Source organism: Nelumbo lutea, chromosome 5 (genome assembly GCF_056320005.1).
Source record: "Nelumbo lutea isolate HS-2025 chromosome 5, American lotus-T2T, whole genome shotgun sequence".
NCBI lineage: Eukaryota > Viridiplantae > Streptophyta > Magnoliopsida > Proteales > Nelumbonaceae > Nelumbo > Nelumbo lutea.
Window position 1 is genome coordinate 7,352,829 of NC_142688.1, and position 20,650 is coordinate 7,373,478.

The window sequence follows — 20,650 nt, forward strand, 5'->3', positions numbered from 1 at the left end:
TTCTGGCCCTGCCTCCACCTATATAAATAATGGTTTTGACAAGTTTGTATTTCGCAATTATGCAACATTCATATCCAATGGGGCGTATTGTATTGGTTTTCAAGGTCACCGATATGGCATGTAATGGGAGTTGGAGATTTGAATGTTTTGGAATGTTAAGAAATAATGTGATAGGACCCTAGCAAAACATCAAGGGCCCATTTGGTGCATCTTTTTGGGAAAATCTGGTAACTCTGACAGTCAAAAGATGTATGAGCTTTTGCATAAAGATCTAAGTAGTCCAAGGCACATTTGGCAGACGAGCATCTTTCCATGTATTTTCGCCCAAGAATAAACCATGAAAGATGCTAAAAACTTCATTTGGAGCTTTCAAAAATGGGTTTTTTGCGTATTTTCAGCATTCCAGCTTTTGTCGGATAGATCTTTTGTGTGCCAAATGGAAACAGCCCAAAAATCGGTCTCCATTCCGTTAAAAAGCAAAGACCTTTTATGATTAAGGAACTGTCTATAAACTTACAGCAAAATTACAAATAAAATGGCCAGCCATCCTCAAGGACCACTCTCCCACCATGGAAAATGGAAACACTTGCATTTGTCACAGGAACCCACAACATGAGAACAATATCACTACACCGTATGACATAGGCAGAAAGTAATAACTTGTACTTATTTACAGTTAAGTTGAAAAGGGAATAAAATACCGTCCTTCCTCCTGCTTTCCCTCCATACTTCTAGTATCTCAGATGCTGATGGCAGGTTAGATTCATAAGGGTAGTCAATTTTTTTCTGGTTGATCAGCATGTCTAGTGCCGCCTCAGTACAGTCATCTTCTGAGCTGCAACGTGATATGGATATTGAGTTCTTATTGTCAAACCAACCAGGTTTATTTAAGGATGCATTGTCAGTTGGATCATCCGCTCTATTGTATAGACCAGTTCCTATGTCTTCATTGACAACATAACCCAGCAAGTCAGGTACCAAAGCTACACCACCATCATCTTCTATGTCACTGGTAATATGATGAACAGAAAAGCCAGATTTATCACCATTAACAATGTCAGGAAAATCCTTGTTAGGGTCAGGGTGGCTATCCACCATGTCTACAAAAGGTTTCAGCATCTTCCAGCTTTTATTACCGTCCAATTTCCCATCAATATCATCAGAGGGTGTTTTATCAGAGGTAGGATCTCTAGTGGAAATCGTTTCCAAAAAGTATTCTGACATGTTTGGTAACCTTGATCCACAGAAAGTGTTCAATGACCTTTTCAAGTTAGAGATGGTGGCTTCAGCCATCATATCACTATTTTGTATTGTCTCCAACAATTTCTGCAATTGAACCCTGCTGATCCTCTCCCTATTTGTATTGAAAAGGTCTGTCCATTGCTTTTCACTGACTTGAAATGAGGCATGAGCCATGGTGTTTACTATAGTAACAACCTTCTCATAATTATGTTGAGCTGTAGCTTGGCAGACCATTTCAGTGAAGAATGACAGATGTGGAACTTCTCCGGATTCAAGAATTCTTTCAAATGCATGCTCCAACAAATGCCACTGGAAAAAAACAAAAAAAAAAAGCCATTAAATAATTTGTATATTTTTCTTCTATTTCTTGATTAGACCAAATACCAGAGAAATATTGCTAAGGGAATCAGTCTTTCCATAAAGGTAGCATTGGAATGAAATAATTTCAAATTTTTAATGCACAGTATCTATGCAAACACCCCCAAGCACACGTGCAAACACAAACAGACAGAGACATACACATTCACATAATGACAACAACAACAAAAGGGGTGAAGAAAAAAGAAATTAAAAAAATAGTAAGATCTGCCTCGGTGAGAAATAATAACTCCAATATTTCATTCAGCACACAAGAACACGGGTAAAATGAAGAAAAATGATAGATGTTAAGAAAAAGTATACAGATATTAACTATTAAACGTAGCCAATGTACCATAGTTACAATGCTTAATCAACTTCCTGCGTTATGTGTGGCCTAAGCATCCAAACAAAAAAAAAAAAAAAATTCAAGACAACTGAAACAGGGCCTACCATACTGCAAATGAACAGGAAATAGACGTATTATCTACCTTTCCAGCTCTAGAAGCTTCCACAAGTAGCCATCCATGTTTGTCTTGATTCAACTGGTACCCAGAGAAAGCCATCTCCTTGTATACATACTCAAAGTATTCCCACTGATGTGCACTAGCTGATGCCTCAAGTATTGAGCTATACGTATGTACATCTGGAGTAAGGAAAGCGCCACCATTATCAGGATAGGTAGTAAACAGAGATTTGGTTCCCTTGGCTTCTTCAAACAACTCTTTAGCTTTTGAGAACATATCGCTGTGCCCATAAACTTTCAACATTGCATTTATTGTCCCAATATTAGGAGCACAGTGTTCTTTCATGTGTTCAAAAATAGATATGCAGTCCTCCACATGTCCACCATCCATACAGGACAAGATCATTCCAGTGAAGGCTACCTCCAAAGGTTTAGTAAGAGAAAGCCTTTTCATCTTATCAACCTGCATCATGTTTAGGAAGAATGAGTTTCCTGGTTTAGCAAAACTTAGTAACAGACGGATAGCCATAAACCATGATGTAAAGCAGTTAACTCAAAATGGTAATAGATGTTAGTTCAAATGGCTCAACATCCAGTTAATTAAGGCAAGATGGTTCTCCAAAATGGTCACCATCACAATCTCCATTGAAATCAGCCAAAAAAATGAATTGCATATAAAGGAACTCATATAGTTGGGACAAGGCTTAGATGATGATGATATAAACTAAAGGAACTTTATTAGAGTGGAGATCATGTCTTTGCCTGAAGGCTCGCTTTGATGTTTCCCTTGATCGTGACTAGGTGAAGGCTAGTTGTTAGATGAGGGTCCAAAGATCACCCTTTTTTGTTGAAAGTTTGGCTAGGAGAGGCATACACAGGAGCAAATTACATCGAGTGTTGGCTGTCCAGGATTAGTTGATAAGGTGCTTTTTGACGTTGCATAGGTTTTTTTATGTCATGCTTGGAGTGTTATAGCCTCTTTCTTTGCGGGTCTGATCCTCTGGGCCTGAGAAGTCCATCTTATTATATCTTCATTTTGCCTCATTCTTATTTCATTTCTAAAAGAAATTCTCTGTTATTGATCCAATATATACGTATAATCAAATATGTCCAAGATGAAATGGTTCTACCAACCATCTCCAACTAAAACTTAAACAATCAATTATCCCCAAATCCCCAACTGAAAGGCGAATAAATTTCTATGTGAAAATCAACCAGTAATATGTATCTCATCTAGCTGGAAACTGTTGCTCAATAAACACCAAAAAAAAATCTAACAATTGTAGATTTTTTTACCAATAATCCTTTTATCTTACGATTTACTATGAGGTCCAATCTGTTTCCATATTTAAGTTTTTTATTCACTTCATTCTGTCTTGCTTAAGGGGTTGGATTTATATTGAGGATCACATGTGTGTTTTATTCTTAATTTCTGTTACCAATCACTATAAGAAAATGAAAAAACAAAAAAAAAAATCAGTCCACTATTTGGTGTTTCTTTTATGAACTTCAAGGCCCTTTATAATAAAGACCTTGATCAATGTGGCATCTGGGCCTTGAACCCAGATTTCCTTCTATAAACCATAGCGTTGGCTGGAAATTCAGGCCAAAATGCATATTTATGCAACCACTTCGCTGGTGATTCTAGCAAAAATTCTAATTTATACACCTAAAAGACAAATCATACACAATGTTCAGTGGGAGTAGACCCAATTTCAGTGTCTAAGATGCAGAAAAACCAGGAACTGTAGGTGGAATTGGGATTGGTTCTCCTCTCTCTTTGATTGTAGGTGGAATCCTCCCACAAGTGTAGTGGATTTATTTGACCCTAGCTTTTTCCGACAACCAAAGAAGAAAGGAAGGGTGATGTGGAGAACAACGAGGGCAGCTATCTTGTGGGCAGTATGGGAAGAGAGAAACAATAGGATTTTCCAAGGGAAAGAAAAATAGGCTCCTGAAGTTATTGAAGGGATCACCATCAAGGCAGTAGTACATTGGCTGAAAACTCTTGAATTGTTCAAGGATGTCTCTACAGATGATTTGATTAGAGGCTGGAATATTTTAGCAAGATCTTCTACTTCATCACCTACCATACAAGAAGTTTGGTCCCCATACAAGAAGTTTGGTCCCCTCCTTTGCAGTGTCATGTCAAACTGAACTTTGATGGCAGCTCTATTGGGAACCCCGGACCTTCTGGAATAGGGGGTGTGTTTAGAGATGCGGAAGGAAAAATCCTAGCTCTGTATTCTGGCCCAATAGGTGTGGGGGACTCACTTAGAGCTGAAGTTTTGGCGCTCCTCCAGGGGCTCAGATGGGCCAAGCAATTGGGTTTCCAACAATTGGAAGTGGAGGGGGATTCAAAATTAGTAGTAGGATGGCTGCAATCAAACAGTTTGGGAATGTGGACCCTTAGACAACAGGTAAGGGAATTATTTTGCCTCACAAGGGAGCTGGATGCAAAAGTGTATTGGTCTAGGAGGTCAACAAATGCTTTAGCTGACTACCTAGCAAAACAGGGGGTGAATCGAGAGTTTTTGTTTTGTGCAGTGTTGTAAGATTTTTGTTATTCAGGGGTCACCTTTTACTTTGGAAAGTGACAGTTGTTTCTTATGGTTTTATCTAATGAAAGTTACCGTTTCCTATCAAAAAAAAAAAAAACAGGAACTGTCTCAAATACAGCTGGCTTAGACTCTCATTGTCATAAGGTCAGAGAAGAGAGAAGAGAAAACATTATGGCAAAAAATATCACATCCAACATTCTCTAGTGAGAGAGATGCTTTATGTTAACACTAGAATTGCCCAAATTACAAAACAGACACCTAATGGGATCTTACACTCAAGTCCCTAAATATATTTTTTTCCTTAGGTGCCCTCTTCCTCGTACACGTTACAATGTAAATATGTTCTAACACTTCTCTTCAATTGAGTATTTGACTAGAAAGAAATCATGTAATTTCAGTAGCAACAAAACAATAGATTTTTCATAGCTTCTCTCAAACAAGGCAACTTTATGATTCCAGTTTGACAGAAACTAGTACTTGTACCACCAATGCGAATCCAATCAATTTGATTATACTCAACTTGGACCTCGTGGCTCTTATCCATGTAAAGACAAGTTTTCAATTTATTAGATGGAACTCATGGAGGCTCACAACACTTACCCAAGAGATGACCATCACGATACTCATGGGTGACCACAGCTCTTACTCAAGACACTAGCTATCATTAAAGTCCACTTCTTGGCACATTCCCTAATCATAACAGTGCGCTACCAACTTAACAGAGATCAAACCACAGGTCCACAACAACTCTCATATTAGGAAGAATAGACAACATATCAATTACCCCAAATGACAACACAAAAACAACTAAAAACGACAGTACCCTAGTGACAACACAAAAACAACTAGGAACAATAGCACTTCAATGACAACGTGAGAACAACTAAAAACAGCAGTACTTTGACGAGACAAATTCTCCCTTAACCCAAACTTGTAGCCCCTTAGTTATTTCAATGAACATGTACGTGGCACAAAGAATACTGTTGCAGGAAACACACAAAGAAAGTGTACACTATAAAATGCCATCAACCAACTAAAACAACCATTGAAAAGAAATAGAACCCATTCTCTCCTCTTGGATGCAACAGAAACAGGAATCTAAAATGCCTTCAACAAATGAAAGACTAGCTGATTATAAAAAGAAAGGGAAAGAAGACACACCACAAGTTAAACCACAGGCAGGAATCCAAAATGCATAAAGAATACCAAGTTAATGAAGGATGACAAGAATAATAAGCAAGAACTGTAGCAAAAGAGAAAAAATAGATGATAAAGACACAAAAGAATTTAACTAACAGATCCTAATATATCATTAACCTCGCTCTTAGAATCTTTTAGTTGTGAATAAGTTGAGAGAAGAGAGAAAAATAGAAGAAAATTAGAAGAGTGAGAAAATGATAGGACTAACAAACTACAACTACTCTACCTCTCACTAACAAGAGAGATGCTTTATAGTAACACTACAATTGTCCAAATTATAAAACAAACCCATGATGAGGCTGATAGTTGATAGTATTAGTGGTACTTGATACAAGTTTTCCTCCCAAAGTACCCACACTCCTTCATAACATTACAATATGAATATTCGAACATGGACACAAATAAAGAATTTTGAAATTTAATCCCATACACAAAGCTGTAAAACCTTACTGTAAACCTAATTTCAAATAAAATTCTCTTTTGCTGATCAAAAAAAAAATACTACCACTAGTTCAAGTAACCCCAACTGCTCTTCTTAGGGATGCACAAAGTTATCTTCCTTAGTGCCAGCAACCAGGCTACCAGCAACACAACAACTGTGGGCATCAGTGGTGATAACACTGGAGTAATCCTAGCAGATGTGTGTGTGTGTGTGTGTGTGTGTGTGAGAGAGAGAGAGAGAGAGAAAGAGAGAGAAAGAGAATTTGTGTCCAAGGAAACTTCAACTGAACTGAGAATCTAAAAAACTATATATTCTTTTAACCACTTTGCACACTCAAGAAAAAGAAAAAAAAAATAGAGAAAATTAGAGCACCCTAACCAACAATGCTCTTGCATTAACCAGCTTTCATGCTTTCAAATTCCAATCACAGAGATTTATTCATATGGTACATACCATCACCATAGCTTCTTGCCACCTCCCCTTGTTGCAAAGGCAACAAGCTAATTCATAATACACACTAGCCGTCCCAACCACTCCCCTTTGTTCCATATCACTGACTGCTACAAGCGCTTCATTCACTTTATCTTCCTTCCAGAAGGCCCTAACAAGAACTGCAAATGATAAATCTGTTAATATGTAAATGACAACAAATATAAAGCCAATTACTGAAATAGTGAAAATATAATTACCTCTGTATGTGAGGGCTTTTGGAGTTTCCCCACTTCTTCTCATTTTTCCAAAGAACTCATGAACAAGGTCATATTTCCCTGATTCCAGCATTACCTTTCAACAAGCACCTCCTCTAAGCATTGAATACATGTATGTTTTGAGGATAGATTATGTCTTGCAGAAAAGGAATACTTTATGCTATTTAGGATCTATATATGCCTTTAAGGCTCAGTTTGGAAGGATTACAAATGCAAATATGTACAGTACAAATACATACAAAATAATACAAAATACAAGGTTTTGCACTCTACAAAATTGTATCTATACTCTTCCCAAACTGAGCCTAAATAAACTGGAAAAGAGTCTCAACACAAGATATAAATCAAAGATGTTACAGGTTGGATTCCAATATACAAAATAGAAAAGCCCAAACTACAATAAGATGAGAGGCTGTGGGTGCAACCAGACATGAGATGTTATCTTGTGAGAAGCCTCAAACTAAAATTAGGCTAAAACTAGTCATTGGTTTATCTTTGATGGAGTAGAATATAAGGACTGAAGTATTCAATTCTGAAAACTGATCTGTGGCTTACCTCCATTGCAAGTCCATACGTTGCTCCATTAGGTTTCAGGCCACTTCTCCTCATCTGCTCCAGCACCCAATATACTCCTTTCCACTGATGGGATGGAACACAAGCATTCAATACCTAGCAACCATTTTGGAAGAAATTAGTTAATTGAGCTAATGTGTATATCAATTACGGTCTTGATAATTAAGTGAGGATACTGCAGTGTTTTCTTACAGCATTGAATACAACAATATCAGGTTCAAGGCGTGGGTCCCAGTTTTTGTTGCGCATATTTTTAGTTCTTTTGGATGGTTTTAGCCTCATGCACTCAATAATGTTCAAAAGTTCTTTCAGAAGACCAGCTTGACCAAGTGTAACAGCAATACTGTGGTATGCAGGCATATCAGGATATATATGGCTGTCCTCCTGAATAGTTATTATTAGAGTTAGAACCCAAAAAGAAAAACCAAGTAAAAACGCAGAACACTTTCAAAATATAGACAAAAAAGGCACAAATTTTCATGAACTTTACGTGCATAAGATTGAAAATGCGAAGAGCTTCACTTGGTCTCCTTGCTTTCCCAAGAACTGCCAAGAGTTTTGTGTAAACAAACCTGCAATAAGCACAACCTTTGTCAGATGACTATCATGCTTTCTCTGAACAACCTGTAGACAGGATGAGAAATACGATAGTAGTTAATTTTTCAGTGCTTCCTAGTTAAATACACTTAGAAGTAATCTTAGAAAAAAATAACAAAAACGAAAATCATCATGCTTGACATAATTCATAATTTCATACAATTTAATAAAGAATTTAATACGAAGTAGACATCAAGATTCAAATACCATCAATAGGTATCCAACCCAAAGTAAAATCACTTGTAGCAGGAAGAAGAGGTGCCAACAGCTTGTTGGGTGATATTAGAATCAACTACGATACAACTTAGAAAAAAACGGAAAAAAAAAAAACGAAACAGTATATAAATGCCCCTAAGAATATTTGAATTAATAACACTTTATCACACAAAGAATAAGTTAATAACTTATAGTCACCACTTAAGTCACAGCACTGAGGATAGAAAGAAAGGAGGTCAATGTTAGTTGTAAGAGAAAAAAATGAAGCCTTCCCCATGGTTGTTTGAAGCGTGTTATTAACTATTAAAAAAGGTGATGAGGTACTACTTCAAGTGACAGTAACTGCTTAAACATGCATTAGAGGATTCTTTGAGCCAGAAAATCCTAAAATCATGTTTTTGTCAAAAACATTAGAGGATTCATACATGTCAGTATGAATGGAAAAACCATCAACTCTCTCACCAAAAATTCAAAATACATAATCTGAAGAGAAACAAGAAAAAAATGTTGGGACAAATTGAGGATCAAGGTATTTGTTTACAGAAAGGATTAGGATATAAAACTCATTACAAAGCACCATGGTAAAAAAGATTAAAAGATATAATATAGGTTAAGAGAAGTTAAAATAGACCTTAAAAGAATAAGGAGATGCTCAGTGCTCATTGAGAACTAATGCAGTCTCCCCACTCATAGGAACATGGCACTTTCTGCAAATAGCATTTTGGATCACCACTTTCTGCAAATACCGGGAGTATTCAACTAATGATGTTTTAAGAGCTTGGGCTGAAATGGCACAAACGGATAGATTCAAGGAAAACTTGAGGATGGACTGACAACCTCCAGCTGTAAATAGGCTAAAGCTTAACTTTGATGGCAAGCCCAAACTCAAAGGGCAACCCAGGGAGGGCAGGAATAGGTGGAGTGGTGGCTTTGTATTCAGGTCCAATTGGTATTGGAAACTTAACAAAGGCTGAGATTTGGGCCCTACCAAAAGGATTGAGATTGGCAGAGCAGATGGGTGTCAAAGACTTGGAAGTCGAAAGGGATACACAATTGATCATTTCATGGTCCAGGCAAGATAATTTTGCACCTTGGCCCTACGGACATGCTTTCAGGGAAATAGACTTTTTTGCAAGGAGGCTTATTTCATCTATTAGATGGGTGAGGAGAACAGAAAATGAAATGGCAGATGTATTAGCAAAGCAGGGAATTGACATGGGAAAATTTGTAATCTGGTGTTGCATGGGCTGATGGAATTCCCATCAGTTGTATTATATCTCATTATAATTAATTTATTTTTTTTTTCTTTTCTGATTAAAAAAAAAAAAAACACCACCTGCACCTGGACAGAGTCATCCACAGAAGTTGCTGGATGAACTCCAGTAAATGGAACAGCAAAAGGCTGCTTTCATATAGTAAAAATAAAATTCATTAAAGTAAAAGAAAGGTGACGAGAAATCACCTGAGAGGAGAACAAATTGAGACTGCATTATTCTGATTGTCATCCATGAAAAGTTATTCTCAAATCTTTCTACTGACTGTGGTATGCCAACCATATAATATTTTGCTCTGGTCTTTGGTGGGGGATTGGCCCTCTATGTATTACCTTACCATGCATTAAATGGTTCTCTGGCTCTAAAGGGATAGTGGTGTTTTTACAAGACTAAAGTTAGACTCAATTTTATCACGTAATCTATGTTTATTAGAACCTTCAACACTTGGAGATTGAGGAAATTGCTTCTTTCTCACATGCCCTCTAAGAGATTCATATTTCCCGTCCTCAGGACCTCAAAATAATCAGCATACTTGGTCTCTAAAGTTTTCTGTTTTTTCTCTATGTTAGCGTAGGGGTATTTCTCTCTTTATACCTTGATTGATGTTGCTGATCTGTAATGTTGTGTTGAAACATGTGCTCTTAACTTAAGTAAGGGCACATAGGTCTTTTCAGCTATGTTTTAATAATAATATAAATACTTATTGGCCGACTGGGAGAAGTCAAGTTGACTCTTTCAGTTCAAACCAGCATTCTCTCTTCTCTCTTTCTCTCTTTCTCTCTTTCTTTATCACTCTTTCTTCTTCTACATAACTGAACTCAGTCAGGCCGAACTCTAAGGCAGACCTGAATTATAACATGGTATCAGAGCTAAGTTAAATCTGCCTAGATTTCTGCTTGCCTAGGGTTCATTCTCTGCGCACCCTATCTAGGGTTTTCTTCTTCTTTTTTTTCTGTGTTCGATTGGAGATAAGGGAAAGGGCTGAAAAGGAGTGATCGCCCTCTTCCCTTGGGGGTCTCTATACCTCCAGTCAGGTCGTATGTGGTCGGTTGCTGTGATTTCTGAGATCGCCCTCTCCTAGTAGAGGAAGAATAGAGGATCGAACTATGTGTGGCTGTGTGTGTGAAGCGGCTGTTGTGTGTGGACTGCTCTCCTGCTCGCATGGGTGTTACTTCAGCGATAAGGTAAGGGATTTCAGTGCATGATATCTGTTATGGATTAAATAGGAGGTGTGTTTCAAACCCCATTTGCTAGGGTTTCGGCCAGTAAGTGCTTATGCTAGTTTCTTTGTGCATTTTGAAGGAAGATATATGATCATATAGTGGTGAGATTTCAGGTAGTTGTAGGAGTAGGGTTTGTGGTGTAAAGAGCACACATTCCAGTGCTGCAATCAGTGTGACAGGTGTGACCTAGTGGTGTGTAGTGTGCAGATCTCAGTGATAATAGAATTCAGCAAGTGTGCAGAATTGGTGATAACATAATGGGAGACAATAAGGATTATAAACCTAGTGTGATGGTGCCTACAGACTACCTGAATGTTCAGATGACCTCCATTAAGTTAAATGGAGAGAATTATGTGCCTTGGGCTAAATCTGTTGAAGTCTTTTTTAAGGCAAAGAAGGTAAAACACATCAAAGAGGATTATAAACATAATGGGATAACATAATGGGAGACAATAAGGATTATAAACCTAGTGTGATGGTGCCTACAGACTACCTGAATGTTCAGATGACCTCCATTAAGTTAAATGGAGAGAATTATGTGCCTTGGGCTAAATCTGTTGAAGTCTTTTTTAAGGCAAAGAAGGTAAAACACATCAAAGAGGAGAAACCCTCATCTGACTCTCACGAGTATGAAGACTGGGAGCAAGAGGATGCTCAGATCATCACATGGTTGTGGAACAGTATGGAACCCAGGATTAGTGTGAACTTCATGTTCCTTGATACTGCCAAAGATGTGTGGGACCATGCGAAGAAATTGTATTCGGGGCAGGACAATACAACCAGAGTTTATCAGCTTTATCAAGAGTACTTTAATCTGCAACAAGGCAATCAGAGTCTTGAGGAGTACTATGCCAACATGAGGAACATACGTAATGAGTTGAATGTCTATCATCCTCTCACTTCTGATGTCAAGATTCAGCAACAACAGAGAGAGCAGCTTGATGTGACTAGATTTTTGGTGGGACTAAAGTCTGAATATGAACCAGTACGGGCTCAGATATTAGGGGGATCAGCTCTTCCGTCCCTAGAAGAGGTATTTGCTCGACTTCGAAGGATTTCCATCGGGTCTACTGAGAACTCTAATATCTCAGATAGATCTGCCTTTGCTACATCGAGAGGCCGTGGTGGTAGAGGTGGAGTTCGGGGAGCTCAGTCTGGCCGTGGTGTTGGTAGTGGTTCTGCATATGGCCGAAGTGGCAATGGTGGGTCTACTTATAATCATTGTGGTGGTCGTACTGGGAGCAGAGATTCAAGGGGAGCCTGTGGTAGAGGACGTAGCTCAGGCCCGAGGAAGTGCACTCATTGTGGTATTGGTGGACATACCATCAACTATTGTTATGATTTACATGGTCCTCCCTCAACCTGGGCCAATCATGCCGCGACCGGTGACTCAAGTTCCAGCTTTAGACAGGAGAATCATTCATCTGACCAGTTGCCTCCTACATCCACAGATGATCCCATGAAGGAGATGGTGAGTGTTCCCCGTGATGAATATGAGAGGTTTATCCAATCACAGCAGAACACGGCAACTTTTGCTCACTCAGGTATGGCTTGTCTGGCATCTACACCCAATCCCTGGATCATTGACTCTGGAGCCTCCGATCACATGACTGGAACTCCAGGTGTGTTTTCCTCCTTATTTCATTGCTTAACATCACAATCTGTTACCCTTGCTAATGGTTCCACATCCTCAATTTGTGGTGTTGGTAATGTTGATCTAGATCCTGTATCCCTCTCATCAGTTCTATATGTTCCTAAATTGCCTTTTAACCTTATGTCTGTTAGTAAGCTTACCAAATCACTTAACTGCTCCATTACCTTTTATCCTTCTATGTGTGTCTTTCAGGATCTCAAGACGGGGATGAAGATTGGTGGAGGGCATGAAGCAGGTGGACTGTATTATCTTGACAGTGGTGGTGGTAGAACTTCAACAGCTCTCCAGTCATCTCTTTCTCCTCTCCAGTGGCACTGCCGATTTGGTCATCTGTCGCTTAAAGTCTTGAAGTCCTTAGTTCCGTCCTTGAGTCAGCTTTCTGTTTTGGATTGTGAGTCGTGTCAGTTTGGGAAACATCATCATGTTCCCTTTAGTTCTAGGGTTGATAACCGTGTGTCGAGTCCTTTTTCTTTAGTTCATTCAGATGTTTGGGGTCCTTATAAAGTAATGTCATATAATGAATACAGATATTGTCATTTTTGTGGATGATTTTTCAAGGATGACGTGGCTCTATTTAGTGAAAGAAAGAAGTGAATTGTTTACCATTTTTCAAAAATTTTATGCTGAAATTCGTAACCCACATCAAAGTTTTTCGTTCTGATAATGGCCACGAATATTTATCCTCATCATTTCAGGAATACCTGGACCAACACAGCATTATACATCAGACCTCGTGTACCTACACCCCACAACAAAACGGGGTGGCTAAGAGAAAGAATCGCCATCTCCTTGAAACAGCAAGATCCCTAATGCATCACATGCATGTTCCCAAACCTTTTTGGAGTGATACAGTGCTTACCTCTTGTTTTCTGATTAATCGGATGCCCACGTCCATCCTTGATGGTCAGTCTCCGTTTCAGGTCTTGTTTCCCACTTTGTCTCTGTTTCCTCTTACGTTGAGAGTTTTTAGGTGTGTCTGTTTTGTCCATAATCTGGGTCCCGGGAACGACAAGTTTGATGCCCGTTCTCTCAAGTGCATCTTCCTTGGCTATTCTCGGACCCAGAAAGGGTATAGGTGTTACCATCCTGGTTCTCGACAGTCCTTTGTGTGTGCTGATGTCAGTTTCTTTGAGTCTACTCCATTCTTTTTGGGGTCTGGTGATGCTTCTTCCTCCTCATCACCTCCTCATCTTCCACTTCCTGTTGTCGATCCTCCTCCCTTTGTTCTAGTCGTGACCAAATCCTTGCCTCCGGTGCCACCACCTGTTGAACGCCCACTTATCCGTCATGTGTATACACATTGCCCACGTGCACCAACTACTACTCCTCCGGCTACATCTCCGTCGACGGATCCGGCACCAAACCCCCACTTAGCATCTGAGATTGATCTACCCATTTCTTTGCGGAAAGGTAAACGTACTTGCACCCTTCATCCCATTTCTAATTATGTTTCTCTTACTCACATTTCCGCTTCCCATCGCCAGTTTGTTACCTTGTTATCATCAATTATTGTTCCTAAAGATGTCCAGGAAGCCCTTGCCTCTCCAGGGTGGTGTCGTGCCATGGAAGAAGAACTCTCAGCCCTTTATCATAATCATACTTGGGACCTCACTGCTCTTCCTCCTGGGAAACAAGTTGTTGGTTGTAAGTGGGTTTATATGGTTAAGTATTTGCCTGATGGTAGTGTTGAACGCCCGAAAGCGCGATTATTTGCAAAAGGGTACTCCCAAACCTATGGCATTGACTACACAGAGACCTTATCACCGGTTGCTGAGATAGGGTCAGTTCGTGGTGTGATCTCTCTTGCAGCCATGTATGGGTGGCCACTATATCAGCTTGATATCAAGAATGCCTTTTTGCATGGTGACTTACTCGAGGAGGTCTACATGGAGCAACCTCCAGGGTTTGTTGTTCAGGGGGAGGATGGTAAGGTGTGCAGACTAAGGAAGGCTATATATGGGCTTAAACAGTCTCCTCGAGCATGGTTTGGTAGGTTCAGTGAGGTGGTAAAGAAGTTTGGCATGAAACTGTGCAAAGTTGACCATTCTGTATTTAGTCATGACTCTCCGGGAGGAAAAATACTGTTGGTGGTGTATGTAGATGATATTGTTATTACTGGGAATGATAACATTGGTATTGACAGGCTGAAGACTTATCTGCAGGATCACTTTCAGACAAAGGATCTGGGTAAACTGAAATACTTCTTGGGGATAGAGGTAGCGAGATCCAAGTATGGGATTAACCTGTGCCAGAGGAAGTCTGTGCTTGATTTGCTGGAAGAAACAGGCTTGTTGGGTGCCAAACTAGCTGAAACACCCATGGACACAAATACCAAGCTAAGCAGTGATATGGGTGAAGTGTTTGAAGACCCTGGAAGATACTGACGACTTGTGGGCAAACTGAACTACCTAGCCATTACCAGACCAGACATCTCATTTGCAGTTAGTGTGGTAAGCCAGTTCATGCAAAAACCTCTGATTCCTCATTGGAATGCAGTTCTGAGAATTGTGAAGTATCTAAAAGGGGCCCCGGGACGCGGTTTGATATACAAGAGTGGGGGAAAACTTGAAATAGAAGGGTATTCTGATGCTGATTGGGCCGGTTCTATGTCTGATAGGCGGTCTACTACAAGCTATTGCACGTTTCTGGGAGGTAACCTGGTGACATGGAAACGTAAGAAGCAGACGGTTGTGGCAAGAAGCAGTGCAGAAGCATAATATAGGGCTATGGCTCATACTGCTTGTGAATTAGTGTGGCTAAGGAACCTTCTACAAGAAGTAGGGTACAACATTAACACTCCAATGAAGCTCTATTGTGATAATCAGACTGCAGTTCATATCTCCTCTAATCCAGTATTTCATGAAAGAACCAAGCACATTGAGGTTGACTGTCACTTTGTGAGGGAGAAGGTGTTGAATGGAGAACTAGACACTACACATGTTAATACAAGAAATCAGTGGGCCGACTTATTTACAAAAGGCTTGAGTCGGGAAAGAGTGGACTACATATGTAACAAGCTGGGAGTATATGATATATACTCACCAGCTTGAGGGGGAGTGTTAGCGTAGGGGTATTTCTGTCTTTATACCTTGATTGATGATGCTGATATGTAATGTTGTGTTGAAACATGTGCTCTTAACTTAAGTAAGGGCACATAGGTCTTTTCAGCTATGTTTTAATAATAATATAAATACTTACTGGCCAACTAGGAGAAGTCAAGTTGACTCTTTCAGTTCGAACCAGCATTCTCTCTTCTCTCTTTCTCTCTTTCTTTATCACTCTTTCTTCTTCTACATAACTGAACTCAATCAGGCCAAACTCTAAGGCAGACCTGAATTATAACACTCTACAAAGTGTCTTTTGAATCTATCATTGAAAGGAAAAACTTTAGCAATTTATTATCCCACTTACAGTATGTTTGTTTGGGTGCAAATACATGAAATGTTCTTCAGAGAAAAAGGATAGGGAAGCAGCCCAATATATCTATCCATATAGATCTCATAGTATGCAAAGAGGCACTTAAGAGGAAAAGGAACAGTCACATATTAGAAAGGAAAATGCCTTCTTGGACCTTGAAGCCTTGAGAGAAGACACATTCTTTCTTCATTCATGAATATTTGTAGTGAAGGAAATTCACAGGCATTTCATTAAGTGATATTTATTGCAATCTCTTTGAGAATTTTCAGTTTTCCCCCTAGAGTTCCTCATTAAGCCCCATTTTTTGCCTTAGATTGTGGAGAAGGTTAAGTTACAGCTTGATAACAGTTTGTCTGGCAACCCATCCTGTACATAATCAGAAGCACCTCAATATGGACAGAATACCCTTTTAGGTTTCCAGCAGCCTCTTTGAAGAAGCAGTCTACCGAGGCACACATATTAGTTCTCTGTAATGACACAGATCAAGGGCCCTTGCTTGTTACCACAACAAAATTAGGGAAAAATCTGAATTAGATTATGGTTGGGTTAAGGATCTGTTGCAGGAAAGATACTATTGTCTACCAACAGATATATGCCTTAGCTTCTTTACTTTGGTGAGAGATGGTTCTATACTTACTCCTCATCTGTGTGCACCTTCTAATGCAAACATGCTTTCTTTTTCATTGATACAATTCATTATAGTTAAACTCCAACCCCCCAACCCGAAAAAAAAAAAAAAAGACTAAAAAGAGGAAGAAATGAAGAAAACAAAATGGAGTAAGAGAAAAATAGAAAACAACCCCGTGTCCAACAAATAATTCGTTCTTGGAGTTGTCCTTTTTTTTACCATGAACTCAAAACATGAATTGAAAAAAAAAAAAAAAAAAGTACCTGCTTTTATGATGTCTGTGTTCCTTAGAATTGTACACCCATTCCACAACAGATAATGCATGTTTCCAATTGCCAATAGCCCCAAGTCCTTCAACAATTCTAAGTAGATTGCGTTCAGTAAACTGCAACCCTGACTGGTTCATCAACCTAGAAAATTTCCAGTCATGCATACTAAGGTCTGAAGCACTTAGCCTACACAATAAACTCCTCATTAGACATGATTGATTAGTTGGCATAAACAAGAATAGATATAAAATAGCAGAAACGCAAACAAATTTTGTTGGGGTACAAAGGAGAAGATTCTATGAATGTTGTATTAAGTTTTGAGAGAGAGAGAGAGAGAGAGAATGAAACATGATCTCCTTAGACATAATAGAAAGAAAACTCACGTGTTAAACATAGAAAACAATTAAAAGAGTTGCATATTAAATTTCTGAGACTACAAGAAATAATAACTAAATATATATTAACGTATAAGTAATTATTAGTAACAACTTGGTAACAAAACACAAAATCTTAATTAAACTGTACAAAAAAAAAAAAAAAAGAAAGCGTAAATTTCAACAAGCATCGCAAGGCCCAAATAAAATATTACCTATTGTCAACTCTACAAAACCATCAATAACCTCTTTCCCAATAGAATAATCAAATCTACCGAAAAAGCGTTACTGATAATAAAAATCATCAAGGAAATTGAGAGCTAACCAGTTTTATGGGTATCTACGTTGGGAGATGTTAAGGACTTCCATCCAAACCTTTTCTAGAACTCTTTTAGCTGTCAACTTTTCTTATTCTTCTTTCAATGTGTAAAAGAGTATGCGTGTATATGCTTCCCAAGGTTAACAATATCAATTGACACCAGCTAACCTGTTTATGAGAAACCGAATTGTATCTGCATCTCCACCACGAATCTTTGTGGGAGACCGAATTTCCTGCTCAATAAAACAGCTTCCTCCTTCGATATCGTCATCCAAAAGGCACTGAAAATCGTCGTGGTTCCGCTTGGCAAGAATTTCACTCAATTCCTGCAAATTCTCCCCTCTAAGCTTCTCTCCGGTGTACTCCTTACTCACGCTGGCAAGTTCTCTCAGTCTAACTCTCTCCAATCCTTCCCATGGATTCCCTACCATCAATAATCCGTTTCTCCCTCCACTTTTTGCCTTCAAGTTCTTCGTAAACGCTCTGTACTCTCGAGCTATGGTTTGAAAGTGAGCTTCTTCCACCAAAGCTCGCTTCTGAGATTCAGGGAGAGGTTTTTCCGGGGTTTTGTCCGCCATGCGCTTCGCCTTTCGTATAAACTTCTGGATTTCTTTCTTCCGCAACGTGTGGACAACTTTGGAAGTAGGGAAGACACCCTTCTGTATGAGCTTTCGCTTGATCTTCTCTTTATCTGGTTCAAAAGATGGAACGGGAACCCGGGGAGCTCCTGTTGAAGCTTCCATGGCCGAAGAGAGGTAAGAGGTGAAACCGTTGGGTATGGAAGAGTTGTTACGGGTAAGGGATATAATGTAGGGGTAATAGCATAAAAGGGCAATTTTTGGGGTTTAATAAAAGTAATATATTTAAAAATATTTCAAAAATTATTAACTTTTTAAAAAAACACCGTTCATCATCTTCTTCTTGCCATTTGTTCATCAGAACTGCCATCCGTCGCCGTCTGCCACCACTCGCCATCGTGGTCCGCTACCGCCCGCCGTGCTCGTCGCCACCACCACCTTTGGCCCCACCAATTTCTGGCAACGTTGCCGGAGGCGAAGGTGGAGATGGGCGAAGGTGGTGGCGTTGAACAAAGAAACCACCAGCGCCGCCACCTTCGACAACGTTGCCGGAGGCGAAGGCAGAGGTGGACAGATGCGGCAGATGGCGATTCAATGGCAAGAAGAAAATGATGAACAGTGTTTTTGTCCGATATTATTTTTAAAAATTTAACCAATTTTTGAAAATTTTTTAAATATATTACTTTTGTTGATATTAAACCCCAAAAATTGCTCTTATATGCTATTACCCCTATTATATAAAGCAAAATTCTGGATTAATAATTGTAATTTAGGTATAATGTCATTTTGGTGTCCCTGAAAATTCAGTATTCAAACTTTTAAAACGTGCGGATAACTGCCCTTAAATAACATTTGAAAAGATATAAATGTCCTTTTCACTCATCTAAATCAAAGCCTAATCTTCAAAATCTCACTATGACTTGTTACAAATCCAAGTTTAAAAACCAAAAGCAAATAGAAACATACTAAAATTATAAACCGTGAAAGAAAATATACTTATATAAATAGGATTTTCCATAAATGATGGCCAACATAATAGAAACTTCCGGTTTTATGAACGATAAAGTACAACTCAAGACTTGAAAAAACAAAATCCAAAAATCCTTTACTAAATCAATTAACTCAACTCCACCAATCTTGATAGTAATTCCCACATTGAATATTTTTCACTTCTGGCATGCAATGCTCTTGATCAATGGGCCAAGATTGTTCAAAACTGTTTTTTTCTTTTTTTTTTTGTCAAAAACTATTAATTTGGTTAGTGAATTATTGACTTAAGTGGTTAAACCATTAAACTGAACAACAGTTTTCTTACTGTTTTTTATTTTTTTATTTTTATTAGAACAGACTATCCTTTTAGACCAAACAATGCAACCATTTGATACAATAACTAACTAGACCCAAAAACGATTCCTTGTCTGATTTTAAAAACCTTGAGTTACAATCCCATAAATCTTAACCTATAAGTCTCCCATCTTAGCGAGTCTCTATTTTTTTTCTTTACAAACTTGCATTCACTTAATACCCAGATTCTTGGGGAAAGGAGATGTCTTGATTACATCAAGGCATTGTTCGTTTGTAACTTAGCCAGGTAAATGCTACCCACCCATGTTTTCCCCTCCACAATGAGTCAATGACCTGTTAAACCCGGAAAGTCTGTCGTCAGAAGTAATATATTTTTGCGGTTCCGTCACATCGCTAGATTTCTTGATCGGAATCCCAGACAGCCCGAGACCGAATCTGCTACTAACGCAGGGCGCCTCACATCGACCTTATAGGCACATCCAGGCATCCTACCATGCATTGGGCACGGGAGATGTTCTCTATGCACGGTGGATGTGCTTGTGAGGCGCCCCTGTGTGAGATGCAGATCCCGTCACAGACAGCCCGGCGGCATCCTGGTTCCTGGTTGGTACCAACATGGTTCATTGTTCTGAACTCGTCAATGGGCGATGCCATGTGACCAGGACTGATACTCCAAAATTTGCAGCCTTTTGAAGGAGTGCAATGGCTAAAATATGGGTTGTGCTGGTATTGTTGTTGCCCTTGGGCATTTTGTGGCCATTTGGAGGGTTGAAAAGGTGATGTAATCAACTGTTTATGGGGCAGTTTACGGAAGAAAGAGGGAGAAATTATTGGGGTTTGCTCCTGATGCTGTTGCCATTGATGAATGATGACTTCCATCCTTGCTTTGAACCGAGTTTTGAGTGGGTTTGCATTCTGAGAAGGGTCCGATGAAGTGAGAGAGACCTAGGATGGCAAATCTGTGAATTTCTGTTGTTGGGTTGGGAAGGGGACGAAAGGAATTGGGTTTTGTGGGTGGAGATGGAGGGGATGTTCGGTTAGATTCGCTGTTAACTTGTTGCTAATGGATTTGTTTAGACTTTGAGAGTCTTGCACTCCCTAGTCCCTACTGCCAAGGCATAACAGAATGCTATGTGATGGATGGAGCTGTCCTTCCAACAGAAAAATCAGAAATGAGTAATTAAGCGAAAAGATCGTCATTCAATAAGGACAGGAGGTTGTAGTTATTTTTCTTTTAGATAATTTTCT

General features: G+C 39.2%; 1 protein-coding gene across 1 annotated transcript; it reads right to left on the reverse strand.

The window, feature by feature from the left end:
• Window positions 1-464: 464 nt before the first annotated feature.
• DG1 (Tetratricopeptide repeat (TPR)-like superfamily protein) lies at window positions 465-18,717 on the reverse strand. The gene is made up of 9 exons (XM_088944287.1): window positions 17,688-18,717; window positions 16,821-17,012; window positions 8,039-8,120; window positions 7,741-7,932; window positions 7,531-7,644; window positions 6,958-7,051; window positions 6,722-6,879; window positions 2,091-2,528; window positions 465-1,551 (listed from the first exon to the last, which is right to left on the reverse strand). Exons 1-9 carry the CDS (start codon window positions 18,260-18,262, stop codon window positions 667-669), a joined length of 2,730 nt encoding a protein of 909 aa, XP_088800413.1. The 5' UTR covers window positions 18,263-18,717; the 3' UTR covers window positions 465-666.
• Between the last annotated feature and the right edge of the window lie 1,933 nt (window positions 18,718-20,650).

Excerpts from the sequence above, each read along its gene's own strand:
- DG1 (XM_088944287.1), bottom strand. The coding sequence starts at position 18,262 with ATGGAAGCTTCAACAGGAGCTCCCCGGGTTCCCGTTCCATCTTTTGAA. Across the intron at positions 8,121-16,820 it reads CACAGACATCATAAAAGCAG|GTTTGTTTACACAAAACTCT; the intron begins GTACTTTTTTTT and ends TGCTTATTGCAG. Across the intron at positions 6,880-6,957 it reads AAAAGCCCTCACATACAGAG|TTCTTGTTAGGGCCTTCTGG; the intron begins GTAATTATATTT and ends TATCATTTGCAG.